Source organism: Diadema setosum, chromosome 18, assembly GCF_964275005.1.
Source record: "Diadema setosum chromosome 18, eeDiaSeto1, whole genome shotgun sequence".
NCBI lineage: Eukaryota > Metazoa > Echinodermata > Echinoidea > Diadematoida > Diadematidae > Diadema > Diadema setosum.
This window is the reverse complement of record NC_092702.1, coordinates 18,173,051-18,195,209: the sequence shown is the minus strand read 5'-3', so window position 1 is coordinate 18,195,209 and position 22,159 is coordinate 18,173,051. Positions and strand designations below refer to the sequence as shown.

At 38.6% G+C, this 22,159-nt stretch overlaps 3 protein-coding genes across 3 annotated transcripts in view; 1 reads left to right on the top strand and 2 right to left on the bottom strand.

Annotated features, from left to right (window-relative positions):
* The window catches only part of LOC140241376 (cilia- and flagella-associated protein 46-like), a 94,473-nt gene extending 92,432 nt beyond the window's left edge, over nucleotides 1-2,041 (bottom strand). Inside the window, exon 1 of the mRNA XM_072321106.1 lies at nucleotides 1,946-2,041. Coding sequence (XP_072177207.1) covers nucleotides 1,946-1,994 — 49 coding nt within the window. The 5' untranslated portion in view covers nucleotides 1,995-2,041. The remainder of the gene's footprint in view (nucleotides 1-1,945) is intronic.
* A 376-nt stretch (nucleotides 2,042-2,417) lies between these two features.
* On the top strand, nucleotides 2,418-9,306 carry LOC140241605 (PACRG-like protein). Its single transcript, XM_072321339.1, has 7 exons — nucleotides 2,418-2,695; nucleotides 3,368-3,435; nucleotides 4,657-4,747; nucleotides 5,357-5,491; nucleotides 5,942-6,049; nucleotides 6,641-6,721; nucleotides 7,372-9,306. The coding sequence occupies exons 1-7, from the start codon at nucleotides 2,507-2,509 to the stop codon at nucleotides 7,423-7,425; spliced, it is 726 nt and encodes a 241-aa protein (XP_072177440.1). The 5' UTR covers nucleotides 2,418-2,506; the 3' UTR covers nucleotides 7,426-9,306.
* Nucleotides 9,307-10,611: 1,305 nt separating this feature from the next.
* On the bottom strand, nucleotides 10,612-18,222 carry LOC140241550 (RING finger protein 37-like). The gene is made up of 3 exons (XM_072321286.1): nucleotides 16,676-18,222; nucleotides 16,121-16,225; nucleotides 10,612-13,362 (listed from the first exon to the last, which is right to left on the bottom strand). Exons 1-3 carry the CDS (start codon nucleotides 18,102-18,104, stop codon nucleotides 13,163-13,165), a joined length of 1,734 nt encoding a protein of 577 aa, XP_072177387.1. The 5' UTR covers nucleotides 18,105-18,222; the 3' UTR covers nucleotides 10,612-13,162.
* Nucleotides 18,223-22,159: the final 3,937 nt, after the last annotated feature.

Sequence of the window (22,159 nt, the reverse complement as noted above, 5' to 3'; positions counted from 1 at the left end):
TTATTTCAAGTCAAATGAGAATGTTCTGTTATTCAAGAAAAAAAAATAGAGAGGAAATAATAAAGTAATAGATGTTAAAATGACAAAACAAAACAGAACAAAACATACTTTATGCTCACATTAATATTATTCAACATTTGCTGTGATCTTGCAGTCTTGGAAAGAGCAGTACCGGTACATTGTAATCAAGGGCAGGCAGGGCAACAGTCGAAAGGATGCAATGGCCACAAAACAACAGATTCTTTTGTGAAGGAAGATGAGAGCTTATATGCGTGACCTTACGGATGCCTACCAGTGCATGTTGTAATGTTTCTTTTGTGACCCTGCATGACTGCAAATTATGTAACACTTTGAGTACCGTGCTTGAGAAGGAAGACCATTTGAGAAGCTATTCATCTTTGCTGCTTGTTAAAAAAAAAAAAAAAAAAAATGTGCATGAATGAGTGCAGGACAAGCAAGGATTTGAGAATTTTATAATCAGCCTTGTTTTGTACAAATAAATAAAAATGTAAAAGATTAACACATATAATAGGGATAAGGCATGGAAAAGATTAAGATATGTTTAAGTCCAAGTTTGGTTCAATAGATCATCACAGTATACATAACATAGATACAGTAGAGGGAGAGAGAGAGATTTACACTGTATATACCGTACATATATAAAAAGGAAATTACAAAAAAGAAAAAGAACTTGACGGTTGGCCATTATCGTGCAGGTACAGGTGGCAGAGGATTTTTCTCTTGAATTAGGGTATAACCCATGGCAAAAATGGCAATGTCATCAAAACAAAAACAATTCCTTTTTATTTTTGAAAGTACACACAAAAGGTAGGCCCTACAATCATAAACAAGGCCAATCTAGCTAGCACTACATTTCATTACCGGTTTCATGATATCAACCATTCAACCAAACCATCCATATCTACAGGTCAAATAACTGACCACTGGATATCAAACAATTTATTAATTTCCACGGTAATGCCCATAAACAGACTCACCCCTTGACTTTTGCTTGTTTGTTTTTATTAAGAAAAAAGGTAACATAAATTGGACAGAAATAACTTTTGAGTAGAACGCAGATCTATACATAAAATCAGCAACAACAACAGCAACAACAAAACATTGAACAGTTAAAATCAAATGCATATAATGACCTTCATGTAGTTCACATCGAATGATCTGCTACATAATTTGATTTCTTGTCTACTGGGGATACGGGTACGGAGTGGCTGGCTGCTCCCTCTGTGCCGTTCGCGCGGGTGCCCCGCGCCGCCCCGTGCCTCGCCGAGAGTGGGCATGGGCATGGCGCTGCTCAGCTCTGCCACAGTGATGCGTGAGCGAGCTGCTGGTGGCGAGACCGGTGCGGTGCGGATACGGCAAAGATGAAATCATGCGAACAAATATCCCACATTTCACCAAACATGTGCAAAATTAAATTCCCTCGAAGATGAAATTAGTTGAAGGAACCCTGAATACACCTTCATACATGATAAAATTGATATTTTTACAGAGATTTACTGACAAAACAACAGCTAAAACTTAGCTGGGCCGAGTTAGCCCACCGCGCGAAATGAACGTGAACCTATGGGGATCGCGAACCGCGATAAAAACGTCTGAAATTTCATTTTTACGTCGTTGTATCCCCCAAAAGTTGGCAAATATTCTTTACAGAAACCACTGAGCAGAATTCCATAAAAGTTACGGTTAAAAAAGACGTCACAAAGACAAAATAACCTCAAACACAGACAAGCGCTCACGATCACTATCGATACCAACGGGTGGGACAACTCGGCCCACCCTCGACGGGTGGGACGAGATGTCCCGTGGGCCGAGTTAGCCCGACCCCTACAATTTATAATTATCATTCACTCGTAAGTCTGTATCTTATTCAAAGTTTAGGTCATAAATAAAACATTTCAAGAAAACCCTTCAGTTCATATCCTACCTCCAAACTGTTGAGCTGCCGCCAACAATTGTCTTATATTGCTGTCCATCCTCAGAATTCATCAAAATAACTCAATGTTCTAACATATTCTAAGCTGTCAAACGTAAACGTAGTGATAGCAACAGGATTATTTGTTTAGATCCCACAATGCATGCCAATTTCCGGTAGGTTAATCGATCATTGTACATGGTTTTGAAGGGTTTTGAACCAAGGAAATGGAAAGTGAGAATAACAATTAACCTCACCTTGTAAGGTATATAAATAACAAAGCATAAATGAGGGAACACAGAATAACAGAATGATGCATCGTAAGTCCACAAAAAGTGACCAAAATCACTACAATAGTACAACTAACAAGAAATTTAGAATCGATATACAAATCTGAACATCGATATTCAATATGAATCGAACAATTATTGCGGAGCCAGAGCCAGCCAGCGCCGCAGACTTGCTACGTTCTGAGGATCTAAATACTTTTCTCTTATCATCTCATAATCAAAGTTGTTAGTCATTTAGTCACGATTTGCTGAGCTAAGAAGCTACCAGTTTCTTCGTCTGAAAATGTCATCCTTTGGACCTCCTCGGGGTCCAGCTGCTACGAGCAAAAAAGGAGCGGCGTCTGGAAGTAGCAGCAGAAGTGCTAGGCAGCCCACTGGCACTGATGGAAAGCGAGCCGGCAGCTCAGGCGCAGCAGGGACGTCAAGAGGTGTTAAACCCTCTGACCGGCTAAACCCCAAAACTGTCGATCCAGTGAGTTTATTAAGGCTATAAATAGAGAGTACTGGGTACTTGTGCCGTACCATTCAGTAAATGCCCGTGACTGCGTTATGTTTGGGCTGTGACCTGTGTAGTATGTGGATATTTAAGCGATGTTTTCGTTTTAATCCTTCTTTAAAACTATAATAGTATAGGCCTAAATTTAAACTCATTAAACTGTAGAAGCTCACCACTGCCTTGGCCCTTGACCGAAACATTGGTCTGTACTTGGTCTATGAGGATATGTTCTGTGGAGACTGCGTCTGGCTTCACAGAATCCCCTCCTATACGGAGGAGAGCGATAACGTCAAAAAAAAAAGAAGAAGAAAATAAAAAAGACTCCTCCGGACAGACGGATCTTTCTGAGTAATCTGACTAACAAAAACATTTTGTGCACTGATTTTTACTGAAATTCCAAAATACCACCAGGTACGGTTGGTTTTGGGTTGTACATTTAAAACAATTCAATGTTTTGTTTTTGTATTTGATTTGATAATTTATACTGCAAGTGTATAGAATACGTAGATGTGGTCTGCTTGTAGCATACAAACATTTGGCATTTACAGTTATAAACAAAAGTTGATGTTTTAAACTTTTACATCTTGTTTTCTTAACTTTTTTTAATGACTTGTGTTTTTTACTTTTATCTTACCACTTATTGTCTAGTTCACAAATCAGAAGAAAGCAAAGTCAGCATTTGAAACCGTGTACGTCAGTGGAGGAGTGCCATGCAGGTATAGACTTCTACTAGTACTAGTGTGCAGTGGAACTTTGCACAGGAGTTTGTTCAGATCATGAGATGAGGTAGCCCGACCAGACGCTGTTACGCTATGCGAAAACAGCGTCTGACGAGCGCGGCATGCAGCCTCATAGTGAGGAACCTCAACACAACTACAAAACTTAGGAAAATGTATACTTTTCTCCTTTAAACAGAATACTTTACTCACGTTAAATGCATGTTTCTATTACAGAAGAATAGTTCGCCACACTGGGTCCATGGAGACCACTTGCGATAAGTCCATGGAACAAATAAATGACACTTTCTGGCGCAATTCCTGACCGTCGGTACGTCGCGACGTACCATGTACAGCGACTGGGCTGTGTATAGTTGGGCCTGGCGTGAAAGATTGTGTACCGTGTGGACATGCTGGATATGATGATCAATTTCGGTAAGTTTCATTGCGTACATTTGAATACTGATAGCATCAGATGTAGAGTAAATATTGAAAAGTATACTCGTTGAGTTTGAGGTGACAAAAATGATGTTAAGTATCAAAATTCAAAGCTATCGTAATACGATTACGTCGCTCTCCTAGTGGTTGGTAGTCGCGCGCGTACAGCCCTGTCGCGACGTACCATGTACAGCGACTGGGCTGTGTATAGTTAGAGATGAGGATGTTGTTTTACACAATAAATCACATAGATACTAGAATACTCCAATAAAATCAGATTGCTAAACTTTGGTCTGCAATTGGAATGGACAGTTAGGATATTTTGATAAGCAAAGTTTCATCAGTGTGAACATCAATACAATAGTCTATCTATTGACTGCCAGTGAAATTTAAAATGAAAATGAAATTGAGAATGTTTCATTGAGAATTTTAATAAGCCAACTAGAGTGCAGGTGAATCCTGTTGTAACGAGAACATGACAACCATGATTATATGACATTGTAGCAGGTTTTTCACTATAGAGCTATCAAGGTACAAAAACAAAGAAATATATAAATTTGGGACTTTCAAACTTACATTGTCAAAAGAGGAATTTGTTATAGACCTCTTTATAAGGGGGTCCCACTATATATCATTGCTAATACGCAGTATTGTATGGTTAGAGTATAAGCTATTGAAGGTGCCTGCAATAGGTTTATAAAGTAATATATAGGTTATGTCACATTTTAGATGTTATAGTCTTATACCTTTTGTGCATTTTGTTGCTGCTGTCATGTCCAACAGATTGATTCATGGGTCTGTGAAACACAAACTTCAGTGGGAGTGTAACCCAGAGGAAATCTCTTTTGATCCAGTTCTCATCACTTTGGCTGAGGTAATCAATGAAACTCCTTGTATATGAATGACCAAAGTGACAAGTTGCTACAAACTCAGAGAAAATATATTGTAATAGATTTTATGGAATATGATAGCTTTCTCTATATTCTATTCTTTAGTGAGATTTATTTCATGATACAGTACTTGAGTTATTCTGTTAAGGAGCTGCTGTGGTTCAGTGGACTTGACCACACAAATTGTCAATAATGATGTCCATGGTCGAGTCTGTTGGCTGCAGCAGTTGTACCCTGCGTAATCCTTCAGACAAGACTTATTTTCATTGTCTCATGATTGCTTGCATTTAAGCATTCAGAGCTTCCTGATAACTGTCAGTGCAATTCAATTCTTTTCAATTATTTTGCTCTTAGCTTATTTAATAGTTCCTCAAGCATTTTGCTGTGATAAATTGCATACTTTTTGCTTCTAGTTTACCATAATCCAAATCATTATGTCTGAGTGAAAAAAATCTGATTTTGCATGTACAGTGTATGTTATTACATTTTACCTGCAACTTGCAAATGAGTGCATCAGCAAAGTACTTATGAGAGTATCTGTATAGGGATTTGAAACATCTATTACAGCTGTATCTGTCTTTCATGTGCTCTAGGGATTGAAAGAGGTTAAGCATCCGTATCAGTTTGTGGCTCAGCAGGGCTTCAAAGAGCTGCTCCAGATATCTGACGCTGACATCAAGGCAGTACCAATCCTCTCAAGACTCATCCCGCCCCTCCGTGCTGCTCTGGTGAGTTTAAAAACAAAACAAAAAAAAAAAACAAAACAAAACCCCCCCAAAAAAACAGCCGACCGACCGACCGACTGACCAACCAACTAACCAACCAACCAACCAACCAACCCAGGCTGTGTTTGTGTGTAGACTCTGCATTTCCTGAGTTTCTTTCCAAAGATTATAGAAAAATAGCATAGGAGCTTATATTGTAAACTTGGTAGAGATCCCACCTAACTACAATGCATTGTGTAAGTCATTTGCTTCAATATAAATGAATGTTATTACTTTTATATTTAATTATGTAGTTCTTATTCTTTTCCTTCTGATTTTTTTTTTTAAACTAAATGAAGAAGAAGAAGAAGAAGAAGAAAAAGGACTACACCAGCACATGCCTCATTGACCTAGAATTCAAAGATGTTACCACCAATCTCAAAGTTTTATGATTCATGTCTCCTTCTCTTGCAGGGCTCAAACATTGACTCAGTCTACGTTGGGGCTGTGGGCGCTCTGGTGACACTAAGTGCAGCAGTGGGACCTCACCTCAACCCTCATCTCAAGTCAGTGCTCACATATGTAAGTCTGAAGAGTTTCCTGCTCCTAAATTCTTACAGTTAGGGCTACCTGGCATGGAGTATAGGCAGACATTTGTACACTAGGAAAGTTCAAATTCACACTATAATAACATTTTGTACTGCAGTAATTGTGCACAACTCATACGTCATATGAATACAAGATATATGAATTTTGCCTAGATTTTCCCCCAAATGATTTCTATGATTTCCTGTCTAAATACTAAACATAAATGCCAAGAGAAAACTTCAGTACAAAATTTTGCTCTATAAATGCATTCCTCTAGCAATATTTACAGATTGCTAGAGCAACACATGTATAGAGCAAAAGTGTCTTCATGGCATTAATTCAAATCTAAATTGTATGCTATCTACAATTAGCAGTATTTCTTCTTGGAAAAATGTTGCAGACATATAAGTAATTTTAGTGTAAGTCTGTTTTCATGATATGTTAACAAATTTGTACAGTAGTCTCATGCAGTCTCCTATTTTGGACATCTATGTGCTATTGCGGTCTTTGGAAGGGAATTCAAATATAGTGAGTAGATTATGAAGTAGTTATATTTGTATTTGATTCCAATCAACTTCCTTACAGCTGGCCAAACATCAAAGTGACAAGAAATACAAAGATATGATCACATCGTCACTCCAAGACATTGAGCAAGCATGTGGAAAGGTCAGTGTTTAGAGTAAGGTTGTATGAGAATGAGCCCTTCCAAATGTGATTTGCTGTTGCAGGTTTCATGACATGATATTTTAAGAGAGAGAAAGAAAAAAAGAATATACCTCTTATCAGTCAAGCTCACACAATATATCAGTTGGTCAAATGATGTATTTGCCAGTACAGATTGAGCTCCCCATATAGTTGTGAGTTTCATTTGCAAGCCCTTCAAAGTTTGTCAAGAGTATGTGCACTTAATATCTTTTTAAGCTCAGGCACAGTGAATTGCCCTGTCTTGCAAAGATGAGAACATTCCTTGAATTCAATATAATCTTCATGCAAATGCTGAGGGCATATTCCAGTCAACTCAAGGGAAATGATGTAATACAAAAGGTCCAGCTGCAGTGAAGTGATCATAGATTTATGTTCCAACAATTAATTTTTACACTCCATTGCCTGTAAAGTCATGATACATCGGCCCTGTTTTACAGAGGCAGGTACTGTAATATAATATGAATGTATACATTAATGAATCCCATTTAGGTATTTCCTGTCAACAACCTTTGAAACACATCACCAGTTCCCTGTACAGATATTCAAGTTTCAGTCCGTCTGAAGTATGCCTGTTTTGCATTGTTTTTTGTTTTTGTTTTTTGTTTTTGCAGGAGAGTGTCAGCATCATCAAGTCCAAGATTCCAACATATACATCAGTGACCTGAAGACCCTGCATGTAGAGTTCACATGTACTTATCCAAGTTAATTTTATGATTCTTGTATCAAGCTGTTTTAATTGCAACTGGTCGAGAAATATCCCTTCATTGGTGTAAACACACACCAATTATCCAGTGGTTTGAGTAATAGCCATGATAAAAAATCATGGGCATATATGAGTACTTGAGTATTCATGCCCGTGCACACTTAAGAAATGACAAGTATTTACATTGATGAAGGGCAATTTGTCAAGCAGTTGCAAATTTGCAGAGACTTCTTAATATGCAGATAGATGTATTCACCTTGAGCAATTACATGCCATTGATTGTCTACTCAAAATATAAAATGTGAATAATTATACAGAGTTTAAGGGATATTTAAGTTGTACTATATTCAAACTCACTTTGATGTGAAGTTGTGAAACATCACAGAATTAGCATCTGTGTACTGCTCTATACAAAGTTTCCACTTTGCACTAATAGAATTGACAAGCAACAATAACGGGCTAATACTCAATGAAATGTTGGTGGTTTATTATCATTATCATTTTTTTTTTTTTTTTTTTTGGCCTCATGAGACTGACATAGTCCTAGACCTAAAGAAAATTTCAGTGACAGGGTATACTTGCAATAATGAGTGCAAATTAAGTTGATCCTTACTATGGTAGAAAGCACAAGTTTGTGGGCCGCATGATGATATTAGCTTTATTTTAAAATTTTTGTGTTGTTGGTTTTTTTTCAAACCATCATTATCTCATCATAGAAGTAGTGTGAGTTTTGGAGTAATATTACAATATTGTTGTCAGTTTTCCAGGTCACAATTGAATAGAAATGCATTAAATACTGGTATACAGTGGAAAACCTTATCAATTTAGTACTATATCTGTTAAAAACGTATTGATGTTACTATGTCGTGTAGAATTGACAAACATACAAAAAAAATAAAAATCATTTCACCTTATTGTCATTGCCATTCAACTGGGCTGAAGCCTTAATTATCAGCCAAAAGAATTAACCCGACATACATCATTCTTATTCATGGGCAATTGATAAATTAGGATTTGAGTGCAAACAGAAAAAAAAGAAAAAGAAGAAGAAGAAAAAAAAAAAGGTGAACGTCAGTAAATCGTCCAAAATTTTATTTTGTGAGCTCCTCAAGATAACTTTCTTGTTCATTTAACTACTCTGTTTCCAAAGTAGTATTCCATATTTGCTGCACCTCTGCCCTCCATCAAAATTAGTCATTGTTTTCCATGTGTATGAGGGAGATTAAAAAAAAGTAATTTCATCTGTCTCAGGAGGTTGTATTTGATTATACTTTTCATGACATACAATGGTGCACAAAATCAGGTAAAAAGAATTCCCTTCAAGAAAGTGCGAAATTCTTGACATCAAATGTTAACAATGCTCATACTCCACAAGCCACATCACAGCCATGTGACAAATGGTTCTTGTGAGATTCATTAGAGATTTCTGTGTGAAGTAACTTGGGAATCAATGTTTACATATGGCCACAATGTTATTCACATACGTCCAATATGCTCAATTTTTCACTGATCAGTGCATTTTGCTTTTAGATCACAAAGTTTGCAGGACACAAAAATGGGTAGCACAGCTGCAGTGGCAGCAAGAAAAATACAGCTGCAGACATAGAACTATAATTGTTGTTCTTTGTTTTTTGATCATCATTGGCAAGTGTGGCAGCCTCTTTTCTAGAGCAACCCTATTCAGTGGCCAGAGTGACTTAATGTAAAACACAAGTTGAAGGATTAAATGTGAATGTACCATCATGAAGTGGTTCTGATTTTGTGAGTAGTGTTGTGTGGAGGGATTAGAGATCTTCAAGACCTTTCAAAGTGTAGACAATTCAAAAAACCCAAGCCAATGGGATACACACTGAAATGTGCATGATTGTTTCTTCTTATGAGCTCTGTTGAATGTTAAAGAGAATGGTGTTTGTGTGTGTTGTGTGAAAGCAATGCTACTGACAATATGATACACCTGTAAATGTACAAATCAATGTAAAATTAGTTTTACATAAACAGTCCGATTTCAGAACATGGCATGTTGCAAACTTGAAAATTACTTTAAAGGGATGGTACAGTATTGGTGGAGATAAGAATTGGGCTTTTAACTTTTTGCGAGATACCAAGAAAACACTTATGATATAGTACAGAGCATACCATTTTAAGAGGAATTCAAAGTTTATTTGATGAAAATCGGGTTTGGAATGACTAAAAAAACAAAAAACAAAGTAAAACAAAGTGATCGTAATAAAGTGTGAGTCCCACACTCTATTGGAATCCCTCTTTTAGGATATCTCGGCCATTTCAAAACCAATTTTCATCATATGAATGTTGAATTCCTCACAGAATTACATGCTCTTTCACATTTTATAAAATGTTTCTCATTATCTCACCAAAAAATGTTAGAAACCTGAAATTAGGTCTCGACCAAAACTATACGATCCCTTTAATCTTTGGTGTGTTCTTTCAAAGCTGCATACGAGTACTGTACAAACACACACACTCATACATACACATTTGTATGCTGGTACATTCAACCTTGCCTAGGTCAAATCTATTTGGACTAAAGATAATAGCTTCGACTTAAGAGAAAATTTTATTTATGAGGGACTAAAATCAATAGATATATATAAAGAGATTGGAGAGGACGTGAAAAAACAAAAACCTTTGACTTAGGCGATTATTCAATTTTATGCGAGGTCGAGTTATTAAAGCAAGGTTGACTGTATGTGTATACATGTATCAAATACACTTATTAATGGATTAACCATGTTTTCCTCACCTTTAAGTTCAGAAAGTAGAATTGTGTTTTCATGTCGCAGATCAAACACCTCCCTTCATAATCTACACACACACATTCATAGCTATGAGGGTATTGACAACTAAGTCATTTCTAAGTACAGCTGTATCTCTGTAATTTCAACAAAATCACGTCATTTAAGTGGCTTAGCACTACATCAAACGGTGCAAAGTATTTTTTTTTTTTTTTTTGGGGGGGGGGGTCATATACTGGGTCTCTTGGTTTTCATGATTTGCAAATTAAGGACAATGGTAGTTAGAACAATGATCATTAATTTGATATCAGTGAGAGGGAAGAGGAGGGACTGGGTGGTCTGAAAGGACTGAAATCGGGGCTTTTATGAAAGAAAACAACACATACACCTGGATATATCTTGTGGCCAACATGTGACATGTCCCCTTGCATTTAATCTCCTTTTCCTGATTTAAAACAAACTAGAAATGCCGCTAAGGCGACTGGTATGCCTCCACCGTACTGCATGCTTCTCCTAACAGGTCTATAGTACATGTGGACAATGTGTGATTACATTTTCACAAAATTGGCAAAATATCAAAATGACAAGTTTGTCACAAATGTGTTGAATATTCACCTTCCTAATAATCCTGCTGGCATTGCATAAATATGAGGGAAATAATAAATGTTGAAGTGTTGCCTTGACCTTTGACCCCATGAACCCTAAATTCTCTAGACAATCACTGCCAGTCAGTATACATGTATATATACTATGTTCCATAAAGATACAGTATTCATCGCATAATCGGGACAGGTTGGGAGTAGCAAACACGGCCCCTTTAAGCGGGGTGCCCGATTTCGACATGTACATGTAGTGCACACATACACACACACACACACACATGCACACTGACGTACTGTACATGTACATGAATACACAACCACGCTACCCCTCGGCGCGACCCTCTAGCTCTCCCTGCATTCTCGCAATGATGTAGAGTAATCGCAACCGGGTTCTTCTTCTGTCACCAGCTCTCTTCGAACACAAAATATGTGGATTAAAAGCTAGCACTTTCTTAAACATTCGTAGAATTCTTGGACACGTAGGGCGTTCCGTATAAATACATATCCACAACCATGGGAAATGATTACCCAGAACTGATGTGGGAACGTCAATGAAAAGTCCTTCAATCATTCAATCATCACGGCTTGATTGTTTACTTGCCGCGATCACTGCACTGTACATGTGTTGTCAATATGTAGCGATCTAGCTCGCCATATATACACATGTACAGAAAAGCGAAGGCGGGCAGCAAGCTGAAATGTATGTGTACTGGATGGACGGAGGTCAAAACACACCTGTCCGAAGCTTGCTTTGTAAGTTCGATGTAAACAACAACTGATAGGGAATCTTTGAAATATTGTTGTGGTATTTTGGTAGATTTTTTGTGTAAAATATCAACAAAATCAAAGATCGCTTGAAGAAAAATTGTCCCGTTTATCAGAGGTCCCCGCCCGATTATCCAGTGAAAATATCATGCATTGGAAATGTTTCTGGGAAGCGTTACCGATTATCAGATGCCCGATTATGCGATGAATACTGTACCTTGAACAATTTCCAAGGTATGGAGAAAAAAGTGAAGTTTTAATATTTTTACTTGACCTTTTGACCTTTGACCTTATGCCCCCAAACTTTCACCAGAGAATCTTAATTGGGTAATACATGTACACACTAAGTTTCAAAAAAATATCTTCAGGCATTGCATAGATATGGTGGAAATAGTGAAATTTTACGTATTTTACCTTGACCTTTTGACCTTTGACCTTGAGCATGTGCACCCAAAAGTTGATAGGCACAACTTCACCCCCTAATACACAAACATGCCAAGTTTCATTAGGATACCTCAAAAGGTTTTTTAGTTACGCTGTCCAAAAAATTCATTACGGAAGGACGGACGGACAGAAGGACGGACGGACGGACAACCCGAAAACATAATGCTTCCGGCAGCACTTCGTGGCGGAGGCATAAAAATAGCTAAAAAAAAAAATCAGACAGAATTCTTTACCAAACTTCAGCAACATTGCTCTTTTTTTCATACATGTCAAAGTCCAGCAGTGATCAGACTGAGATTTAAAGTGAGAATGATTGATTCCAAAGGCCCCACAGAAAACGTGATAATACAGAACTGAATAATGCATTGCCTTGAATTTTATACTTGAGGAATTTTCACACATGAATCAGGACTTGACATTATCATTTTTTTCTCTGGTGGCCAGTTTGGGCCACTAAAATATTTTAATTTGAAATTTTGGTGGCCTGGGAAAAAAAAAAAGTACAGGCCCAAAATGACAGGAAATAATTTCATTTTGAATTTTAGTTGCCTGATCGGGCCACCAAAAGATAAAATTTTTGGAAATTTGGTGACCTGACATCAGTTTTTTCGTGGCTCCAGGCCACCATGAATGTCGAGCCCTGCATAACTGTATCTTGACTACTTTAACTTAATAGCCATGACTGAATTTTATTTCTCTATCTCTGAATGGTCAAACTTGCCTTTATCAAGGGCTATTTTCAGAGATATGAAGGTTAATTGGACTCAGAGGAGATTTCTCCATGGAAAAGAACTGATTCACAATTTATGGAATTTTAAATGTGCTCACACATGTCCATTAAACACTCTAGAACCACATAGAGTTTAAAATAGTCTTTACAAGTGTATAATGCTGATTTCAACAATATCTTTTTTTGCCCTCAATTTTGCTCCAACATGATCTTATTGCAAAAAAAAAAAAAAAAATACGAACTATGCATGTTCATCTTCTTGAACAAAACTATCCGTTATTTCAATTTAAATTACAATACATGTACCATCATTTTTCTTTCATCAGTAGCATTACATATCACAGTTTAACCACCATTAGCATTTCGGCACTTGTGGAAATGGAAACAAAAAATAGAGGTTGATTATCAGCTGCTGTGCACTCTTGACAATTCTGATCTGGGAAATGACTTCTTGCACCTTGGACAAAGTATTCCACTGGGAATGTTAGACACACAGTTTCTGCAAATTAAATGTCCACATGGCATTTTATAAAATACAGTCTCACAGTCTTGCACTGGAGTTTTGCATCTGACACAGGATGTGAACTGGTCTTTGAGAGATGAACCTGCAGGGGGAAAGAACAAGAACCAGTGTTGAAGGAATAAGCTGAGATGATGAACTGTGGAGTACCACAACTGAAATGTATTCAGGCCATCCTCTCATACACTCCTTTATCACACAAAAAGGCAGCACCCAATGATTGGCTGGTTGTAAATCAATTTGTTTGAGCAATACCCTATTCACACCTGGCAAACTACATCATATATGAATCAAGGTTCGACCATTGACATCTTTCCCATCTGAAAAGTCCCTTTTATCTTCTATCAACTCTTGTTGTGACTCATAATCACAAAGCATCCGTGGGGTAGCCCCCTTTTGGACTGAAAGGTAGGACGAGGGCCCCATTTCGTAAAAGATGTTAGGACATCAACTCTTGCTGGAATTGCAACTTCCCACAGCAACAGCCAATCAGGAAGATGGATTCTTGTCATGTACCATGACAATTGCCATTACAGCAAGACTTGCTATCACATCAACTTTTTATGAAATGGGGCCCGGGGCCCTGTTTTATCAAAAGACATAATCGATTTTAAATTTCCTTAACACACAGGCTGCCATATACTCATGATCAAAATCAACTTTATAATCAATTTTAACTCTTCATAAAACAGGGCCCTGATCCCTGTGGAATCACTGCATTTCAATGGGTAACCAATGAAAAAATTCTATTTGAATTTATGGACTTACAGTCAACCTTGCCTTACTCAATTTTATTTGGACTGAAGAAATAGCTTCAACTTACAGAAAATTCAACTTGAGGGATTAAAATCAATAGAATATAAAGAGAAGAGGACTTGAAAAGACCTTTGACCTAGGCGATTATTTGATTTATAATGTGAGGTTGACTTAAGCAAGGTTGACTGTATTTATATGTTTGGATTTCACAAAGTAAACAGGCTATTCTTTGACATGAAAATGCCACCTTTCCAAAGTTCTTGCGTAGACAGGTATCCTACCAACATTCACAGTGCATTGCCGTTGTAACGAACACGGTTAACCCTTACTAGGCCGGGCTATTTAGGTAGATCATAGAGCTGTGGGGGGGGGAGGGGGGCCTCCCAGGCCCCCCCCCCTCCAGATCTCGGCCGTCGACCGCGCGATCACGACGAAAATTGGCACACACATTGCCTATGATGTAATCTACGGTACGATAAAGTTAAATTATTTAGAAATTATCATTTATGATAAATTATGCTAATTTATGCATAATGATGCATGAAATCAGACAATTTGGTATAAATCACTAAATAAAGCTCAAAATGGGCACATTTTTTGTGTAAATATTCTTTTTAGTGTCCTGAGCAAATATAAGAGAAAAAAATTGCGGCATCAGAAAAAATTTCTTAAGTATTTTATTGTTTTTTTAATTTCTTATGTATTTCCTCGTTTTTTCGACTTTATGTTTTTCATTGTTTTCTCGATGAAACTTGTCCGTGACATTGTTCCGAACAAGAAAATATGCTATTAATTGATTTTAATCAATAAAACCCCCAAATAATCATGCTTTTATGAAATTTGCCTGTAAGCACAGTTTGCATTGAAATTGTACATAAATTCATGTTTTTGAGCAATTTTTGGTCTGACATGCACGTACATATTTATGCGCAACTTCGGAACCGCACGCCTGGGCATCGCAAATTTGGTGTCAAAGATGCGGGAGACTCAAAAGAAAAAATTCATGAAACGTTGTGGCGATAGCTTTTGCGCGTTGGCGATTCATCGCGCAGAACGATGGGGGGGGGGGGGGCCTCGGAGGCCCCCCCCCCGGCCTAGTTAGGGTTAAAACGAAATTCTGGTTACAATGAAATAACAAGCCAGGTAGCAAATTATCAGCTCTATGTTTTTTACTGTTTATTTGTTCAGTTATGACAAAATTCCAATATAACAAATGAAAACTGCGAGTCTCGAGGACTTTGTTATAACGGGAGTCCATTGTACCATGTTTCGCCATATCCCTTGACTGTGAGAGAGATGATCCATACAAATCAATATGAATATGCCTATCAAAATGTCATTTCTTGGATCTGCATATGTGACCCGCTACAACAAAAGGATCCGAAAGTCGGGGGAGGACAATTTTCTGAAAATGACATGATATTATTCCCTTGCTCTTCCACTATATTTTCATATGTATAACACGATTCATGAAAGTGCTCTGTTGCAGAGATATTGATGATTTTATTAATACATATTAAGTGGTTTAGGAAATCAGCGTTTCGAGAAAACCGCCTTCAAAGTTTGCCTTCCGACGCTATCATGATCAAGGGGAGGCAAGACAGTTTTCACTGCTTGACAATACATGTAGTACGCTCTTAGCAACCTCCACGATGTTCATTCAAGCTTAGCGCCAGCAGTCTACGCACGGCCAATCAATAACCAGGATGCCACGCACTGACCAATAAGATCACTCCCTAGTTGCAAGGAGCGGAGTCTAGCTGCGACGCTTAATCCAAATCTTCAGACACGTTTCTGTTCCGTGGAAAGTCGGAAAATCATGGCCCAGAAAAATGCTATTTTTTTGCTTTTCCTTTGGCCATTTAGCTTCGAAATTTCAGCTGATAATAGACAATACATTAGACTACAAAATCAAGCAAAAAACAGAAAACCAATAGTTTGACCGATTTTGATGATCTGATTTCATACTCGATTTTCTCGGCTCAGCCATCAGCGACTTTAGGATCCTTTTGTTGTAGTGGGTCACATATATTTTTTACCGATACAGTACTAATAGATACAAAAATGCTAATACTAAAGTAACTTGCCTGTTGTAGCACTGCTTGGTTTGCTGTATGATGGAAGAGATGCCAGAGTCGAGGCAAGAGCATCATTTAGACTGTTTGACACGAGCGTCTCATGACTCTCTGCTCCTGTACAAGTTTGGGATATACATTAGTACAGTATGTATGTTGAGCAAAGTGGATGCTTTTCTGCTTGCCTCACACAGATGAAGGGAAATTACATTGGATGAAGTGCTTTTACTTTTTCCCAACCCAATCTTTTGTTTGTTTAGCATTTTCTTTCTGAATTATGATGTAATGTTTAAACAGCATTGAAACAAACAAATATTTTAGGTGATCTGGTTTACAAGTCCAAATCATTTTTATTTTCAGTGAATATGGGATTCAAAGACTTTTACTTGTCTTTCTCAAATACACTGTAACTGAACTTACATCTACATAGTATGCAATTTCATCACAGGATTATAATCAAATTTAGAAAAAAAAAAAACCCACTAAAAACAAGGAGAAATTCTGACTGGTTCAGCATCTGAATGAAGCAATTCAAGAATGGGAGAGAATAGAGTCTGCATTACTTACTATCACATGGCATGGTTGAATGACTGCTTGAGCTCACAGCCAGCGGGGGAATGTTGTCGGTTCCATAAATTTTTGATTTCTTGTCAGGCAGCAACGGATATTGCGTGCCACTCTGAAATGTTTCTACCACAAGTTTCCGCTTTTTCCTCATCTCACTAGTAACACATGCTTCCTCTTCTTTGATACTATAGGCATTTGTACGCTTGTCTATACTCCTAGAATTCTGTGCTGTTGTCCGAGGATTTTGTGATGTTGATGGCAAGTTACGATGGAGGAGCACCGAAGATTGAATTTGTTCTCTCGAATGTAGTTCTGGGTCTGGCTTGGAAGTTTTCCCTGCTGTCCTGGGCACTCCTTTGGCTGCATCACCACCAGACAGCAGAAATTTGTCGATCCGTGCCTTCAGGTTGACGTTGGGGACAGGTTTGCTGACATATGAGAATGGCACTCCGGTAAACGGATCGTTCTGGGGCCTGCCCCAGGTCGCTTCGATGCGATTATGCTTATCCAGTGTCTCCTTATCGACGGTGTGTCCAGACGGAAGCAGTATGGGAATGACCATCATTTCGCAGGTTATGGGGTCAAGGAATTCCTCCGGACACTTAGATGAGCTACCATTCACGGCATTTGATGCTTGTCGTTCTATTGACTGCCCACTCTGAGGCTTTCCAATAGCAGATATTTCTGAGGAGCTGGTCTCCCTTGGAGGTTGAAAGTTTGGCTGTCTGGGAGCAGCGAGTCCACGGAGCTGCTTTGCAGTGCTTAAAATCTTGTCAATAACAATCTTGCCGCAGGACGGCGAGGGTTGACCCCATATTTCAACCTTTTTCAGGGCAGGAACCGATCCTCCCTGCACTCTAGTTATGCGAATCACAAGATGGTTTATTCGATTTACATGCCAGGCCTGACCACACTTTAGATCCCTCCTCAGCACATTGTCTGCATCATTTCCACATGGAGGGACGGGGAGAGAGTCTTGATACAATGACCTGTATCTCCTGTTGACAAATTGCATTACGTGTGGTGAAGAGTCTTGGCAATAAACCTTGCCTATATTTGTAAATATGGCACTGTCGACAGAGCTGCCTGTTTTGTTGCGAGTATTCCAAGAGTTTACACTGTTGGCAGTTTTACTGTCAGACTTCTCACAAATATCGCTCCCTTGCGAAACACGTGCAGAGAATATTTCGATACCACTGGACCGGTGAGATCCCACACTGGGGTTGACGGCAATGCTGTGGATGTCGATGTCGAATGGAAGGGCGAAGGTTATGTTCAGTGGTGGCTTGATGAAGTGCTCGGCGAGGAAACCTTTCCAAAGACCAAACGTCCCTGGCTTCAGTAAGTTCTGCGGCTCGTAACCGTCTGCACTCACCGAGGAGGCAGCAACAGTGATGCCATATGCTGGATTGCAGAAATTGACTGCCATTCCCAGTTTGAAGCAAAAGTGATTACTTCAGATTACTGACACTCCGCTTGTATGGAGGACACCAGCATTCATTGCTGCAGGTGTTCTCAAGAAGGCAGACAACCAAGTCCCATGATTCAAAAACCTGTATGGCAAAGGAGGGAGAGAGAGCGGAGAGAGAGAGAGAGAGAGAGAGAGAGAAGACAACTTAAATACAAGTCGTTTACCACAATCAGATTGATCTCAATTGTTACCACTACCACTTACCGTTACCACTACATGTAGATTCTAAAGCTTAAAAGAGCAATGCTACAGCCAAATCTACTCTCAACCAATAAGGAAGTAATCGCTGAAAAGAAACTCTTTACTGAATTCAATTTTTTTTTCCAGCCTAGGCACGCATTGCAAGCCCATGCCATGTCCGAGTTGGTGCAACAGTAGAAGTTACATTGCAACTGGACATAAAAAGAAAAGTTTCACACTTTTCACAAAATGGTGATATTACTCACAACCAAAGATATTTGATAAGCTGGCAGAATGAGGTGATGCTGCTGTTGTCATCATCCTGCATGTCTCCCATTTATGTGCACTCAAATATTCATGCAATATCATTACTTGAAATTAAATTATAAAGCAAGACTCCTTTAAATCTCTTTCACATCAAATTATTGTTTTGCTGTATAAAATAAACAGCAATAATGACTTGAAATCATTGGAAGTGGGATTGTACTGTATTTATTGAGGAACACTATGAATGATTCCTAAAAGATATAGGTATGAACAATACAATGAAAAGTTTTGAAGTGACTAAGCTTGCCGGTTTGTGGTTGCCCTTTTGATATCTTTATTGTTTTGTGAAGACATGCAAATTCAAAATGACGTAACTTGTGTAATTCACATCGAGCAATTCTGACTCTCCCTACTTCACGTGTCTATCACTGCTCAGTTTCCTTGTCTTTTCAATTTCTCAATGGCTCTTTCCTAAACTGTCAATTTAATGGGACTGCTCTGCATCACAACAAACATTACTGTAAATCGAGGAATGTTCGCATGCATTTTAATTTCGCAAATTTCGCGAGCGCAAAGATTCGCGAAATTAAAATGCATGCGAAAGTTTTTGTCTACACTATAGTAGTATATGCATTGAATACCAGTGGCAGTTCGCGAAAATTTCATGCTGCAAAAAAGGCCGTCGGCTCCAATTTGCGAAAAATTAATGCCGCGAATATATCATGTAGACAGTAGATCCTATAGAAGTAAGAACACCACTATCTACCAGTAAGAGCAAGTGGCATAAATAGATCTAATTTGGACTCAAACTCCCTATTGCAGTATTGGCATGCCATTGGTGCAAATGCAAGTTTCTGCAGGGGAAAAAAAAAAAAAGTGTTCATATCCCGTTAGTAGCGTTAGTAGCAAGCAGGTGTCCCTATTAAAATACAATAGATTCTACTCTGAATAAGAGGAGCAGACGCGGACAGTGGGCCGACGTGACTGGTGACGGGATTAGTGTGAGCGGGGAAGCGGCCCGGCAGATGCAGATGGGAGGGAAGACGCGACGCAGCTGCCCCTACTGCCCACACGGCTAGCGCTAGTGAGCTCTTGAGCTGACCAGTGAGAACCACATTCCCATCCTCGGACCTAAGAATTGAGGTGGAAAGTTGTGCTTTTCAACAATAGCCAGCGGCTATCTTGCCCTATTGGCTTCTCATGACTCTTGTTATCCCATACCATTTGTAAAAAATGCAGAAATATGTCTCTAGACTGCACTGTCTATCGCTACTTACCTCGGACAACCCGATGCGAACAGCGGCCTTTAGGTCCCATGGAGGCAGACATCTTGTGGAAGTCGCTGTGCATTCTGGGAAACGCATCTAATTTTAATTCGACACCTGCCGATAACGAACAATGATTGGTCAAAAGTTTGTGCGGGTGGGGTAAAAGACGCGAAAGTAGGGTGCTTGTAATTTAAAGCGAAAAAGAGAAACGATAGGAGTGGAGAATGAGGCAGGGCCTACAGGTTATTAAAATATGACTAAGTCCAGACTACAGAGTAGATTATTGAAAGTAATCAGGGATGACATGATGACAGTCATCAAATCTTGGTCCTCAGGGTATGCTGTTGTTGGCCGGCGGAGCGTTTTCAAAAGTGGGGGCCCACTTCCGGGTTTCATGAGCTAACAAGCAAAAAAAAAAAAAAAAAAAAAAAAAAGGTCCTCAGCTCATCCATCCCCTTGCACTTCCGGGTTTCTTCAGCTGACAAGAAAAAAAAAAAAAAAAAAAAAAAAGGGTCTTCAGAGGAAAAACATAACCTTACCGACGGCGCTCACACTTCAAGATCTTTATCTATTTCTTTTTTGTGCCACTTACGTACTTCTGGGTTTAAAAAAAAGTGGAGGGACCCAAAGTGATGACACCTTATGTATTCCTTCTTATGGGGCACAAAAAGTGGGGGCCCGAGCCCCCACCCCCCCCCCCCCCGTTCCGCCGGCCATGGACCAGAATTTCCAGCCACCATAGAACACAAATGTCTTTTACTATCAACATTCTTGGCTAAGTCGGACATTCTGTTCCACCCTCAGAGTTGAAAGCCCAGTGGATCGTGCAAAGATTTTATATTCATTTTAATAATTCCACAATATTTTTGTCAGGATATTGGAGATCCAGATAAAATATTTACATTTCGCTTCGTCATTGTGGCCCTAGATGGGGCAAATTTCTGTCACGAAAAGAACCCGTGTTGCGTGCATGTAGCCTGGCTCTTGAGCAGAAAACTTCTGTTTCTGTTCCGGTTCCGTCGGTATACTCAGAATCAACAGTACTGTACTCCACTTTAGGTTGGTGTGACCAGGGAGGTTTGTCTCACCTCCCTGGTGTGACGCCATCCTGCCTTGGAAAAATTATGCAAAACTGAAATGAAACGTTACCCACATAATTTTCTTGAACAACAAACTACTATATAAGTATTTCATGCGGTAACTTATTTTCCCTTTAGATTTTAGAAAAACTGTTTTACATTAGATGGATTTAACGGGCATTCGAAATCATCGACAGGATGGTGTGATACCACTGATCTCCCCTCTAACTTAGAGGGGAGATCAGTGCGTGATACCAACCTAAAGTGAATAGTTATCTCCTGACGTTGAGGGCGCGTTGCCCATCAATCCGACGTCATTGTGAGGGTGATTTCGAGGGTAATTTATCTCAAATATATACACTGCGGATTCAGTGAATGCAGAAATGCAAGAAGTAGGCCTACCTACACATTCCTAAATTTAAGGAATTTAGACAATCTGTTCAAGAGATATCATTCTTTTAAAGGCAACAACACATGCAGGAAATCAGAGAAAAAGAAAATAACACAAATTGTTCATTTTTAATGAGCAGTACACATTCCTTTAGCTAATTGTTAATATTTAATGTTAAGGAATGGTAATTCCCCATCCTTTTGAAGAGATAAATCAATTTCTCTTCCATTATGCTATAAATATGATTATGTGGCATGTTGAATTCTCTTTATTATTTTCGTTTGATGCAAGCTGAATTTTATACCCATCATAAAACTGTAATTGTCCATATACTGCAGCTTATCCAGCAGACCAGTTTACCACCAGTACCAAGCTATATAAAATGCAAAAAATCATGAAAATGCTTCTTTTTGACATCAGGAAAAGTTTCCAAATGATTGCTTGACGTAGCTGAAGTAACATCGTAACGATAAATTTTCATTCAGAGTTTGGCTTCAAGTTTGCAATTGAGATAATTATGTATTGATCATATTGGAAAAGAGAGTGAATAGAGAACTCTTTGCTATAATGTCTAAACAAATCTGTAAATTTTATTTAATATATTGCTGCAGAGTTAAATTATCTAATTTTAGATCACATGCCTTAAATGTGGTGAGAAAAAAAGAAAGCTTCCGTAATTTCTGGATTTTCTGTAATAGAGATTTGAATGATATTGTATCTCATTGGTAAACTTGTTTATTAATGTATCATTGTTTACCATCGGGAGCAGTGATTTGAAAAATGTTCGACTTATCACCTAATGATGCATCTGTGTGGGTCAGTTGTATT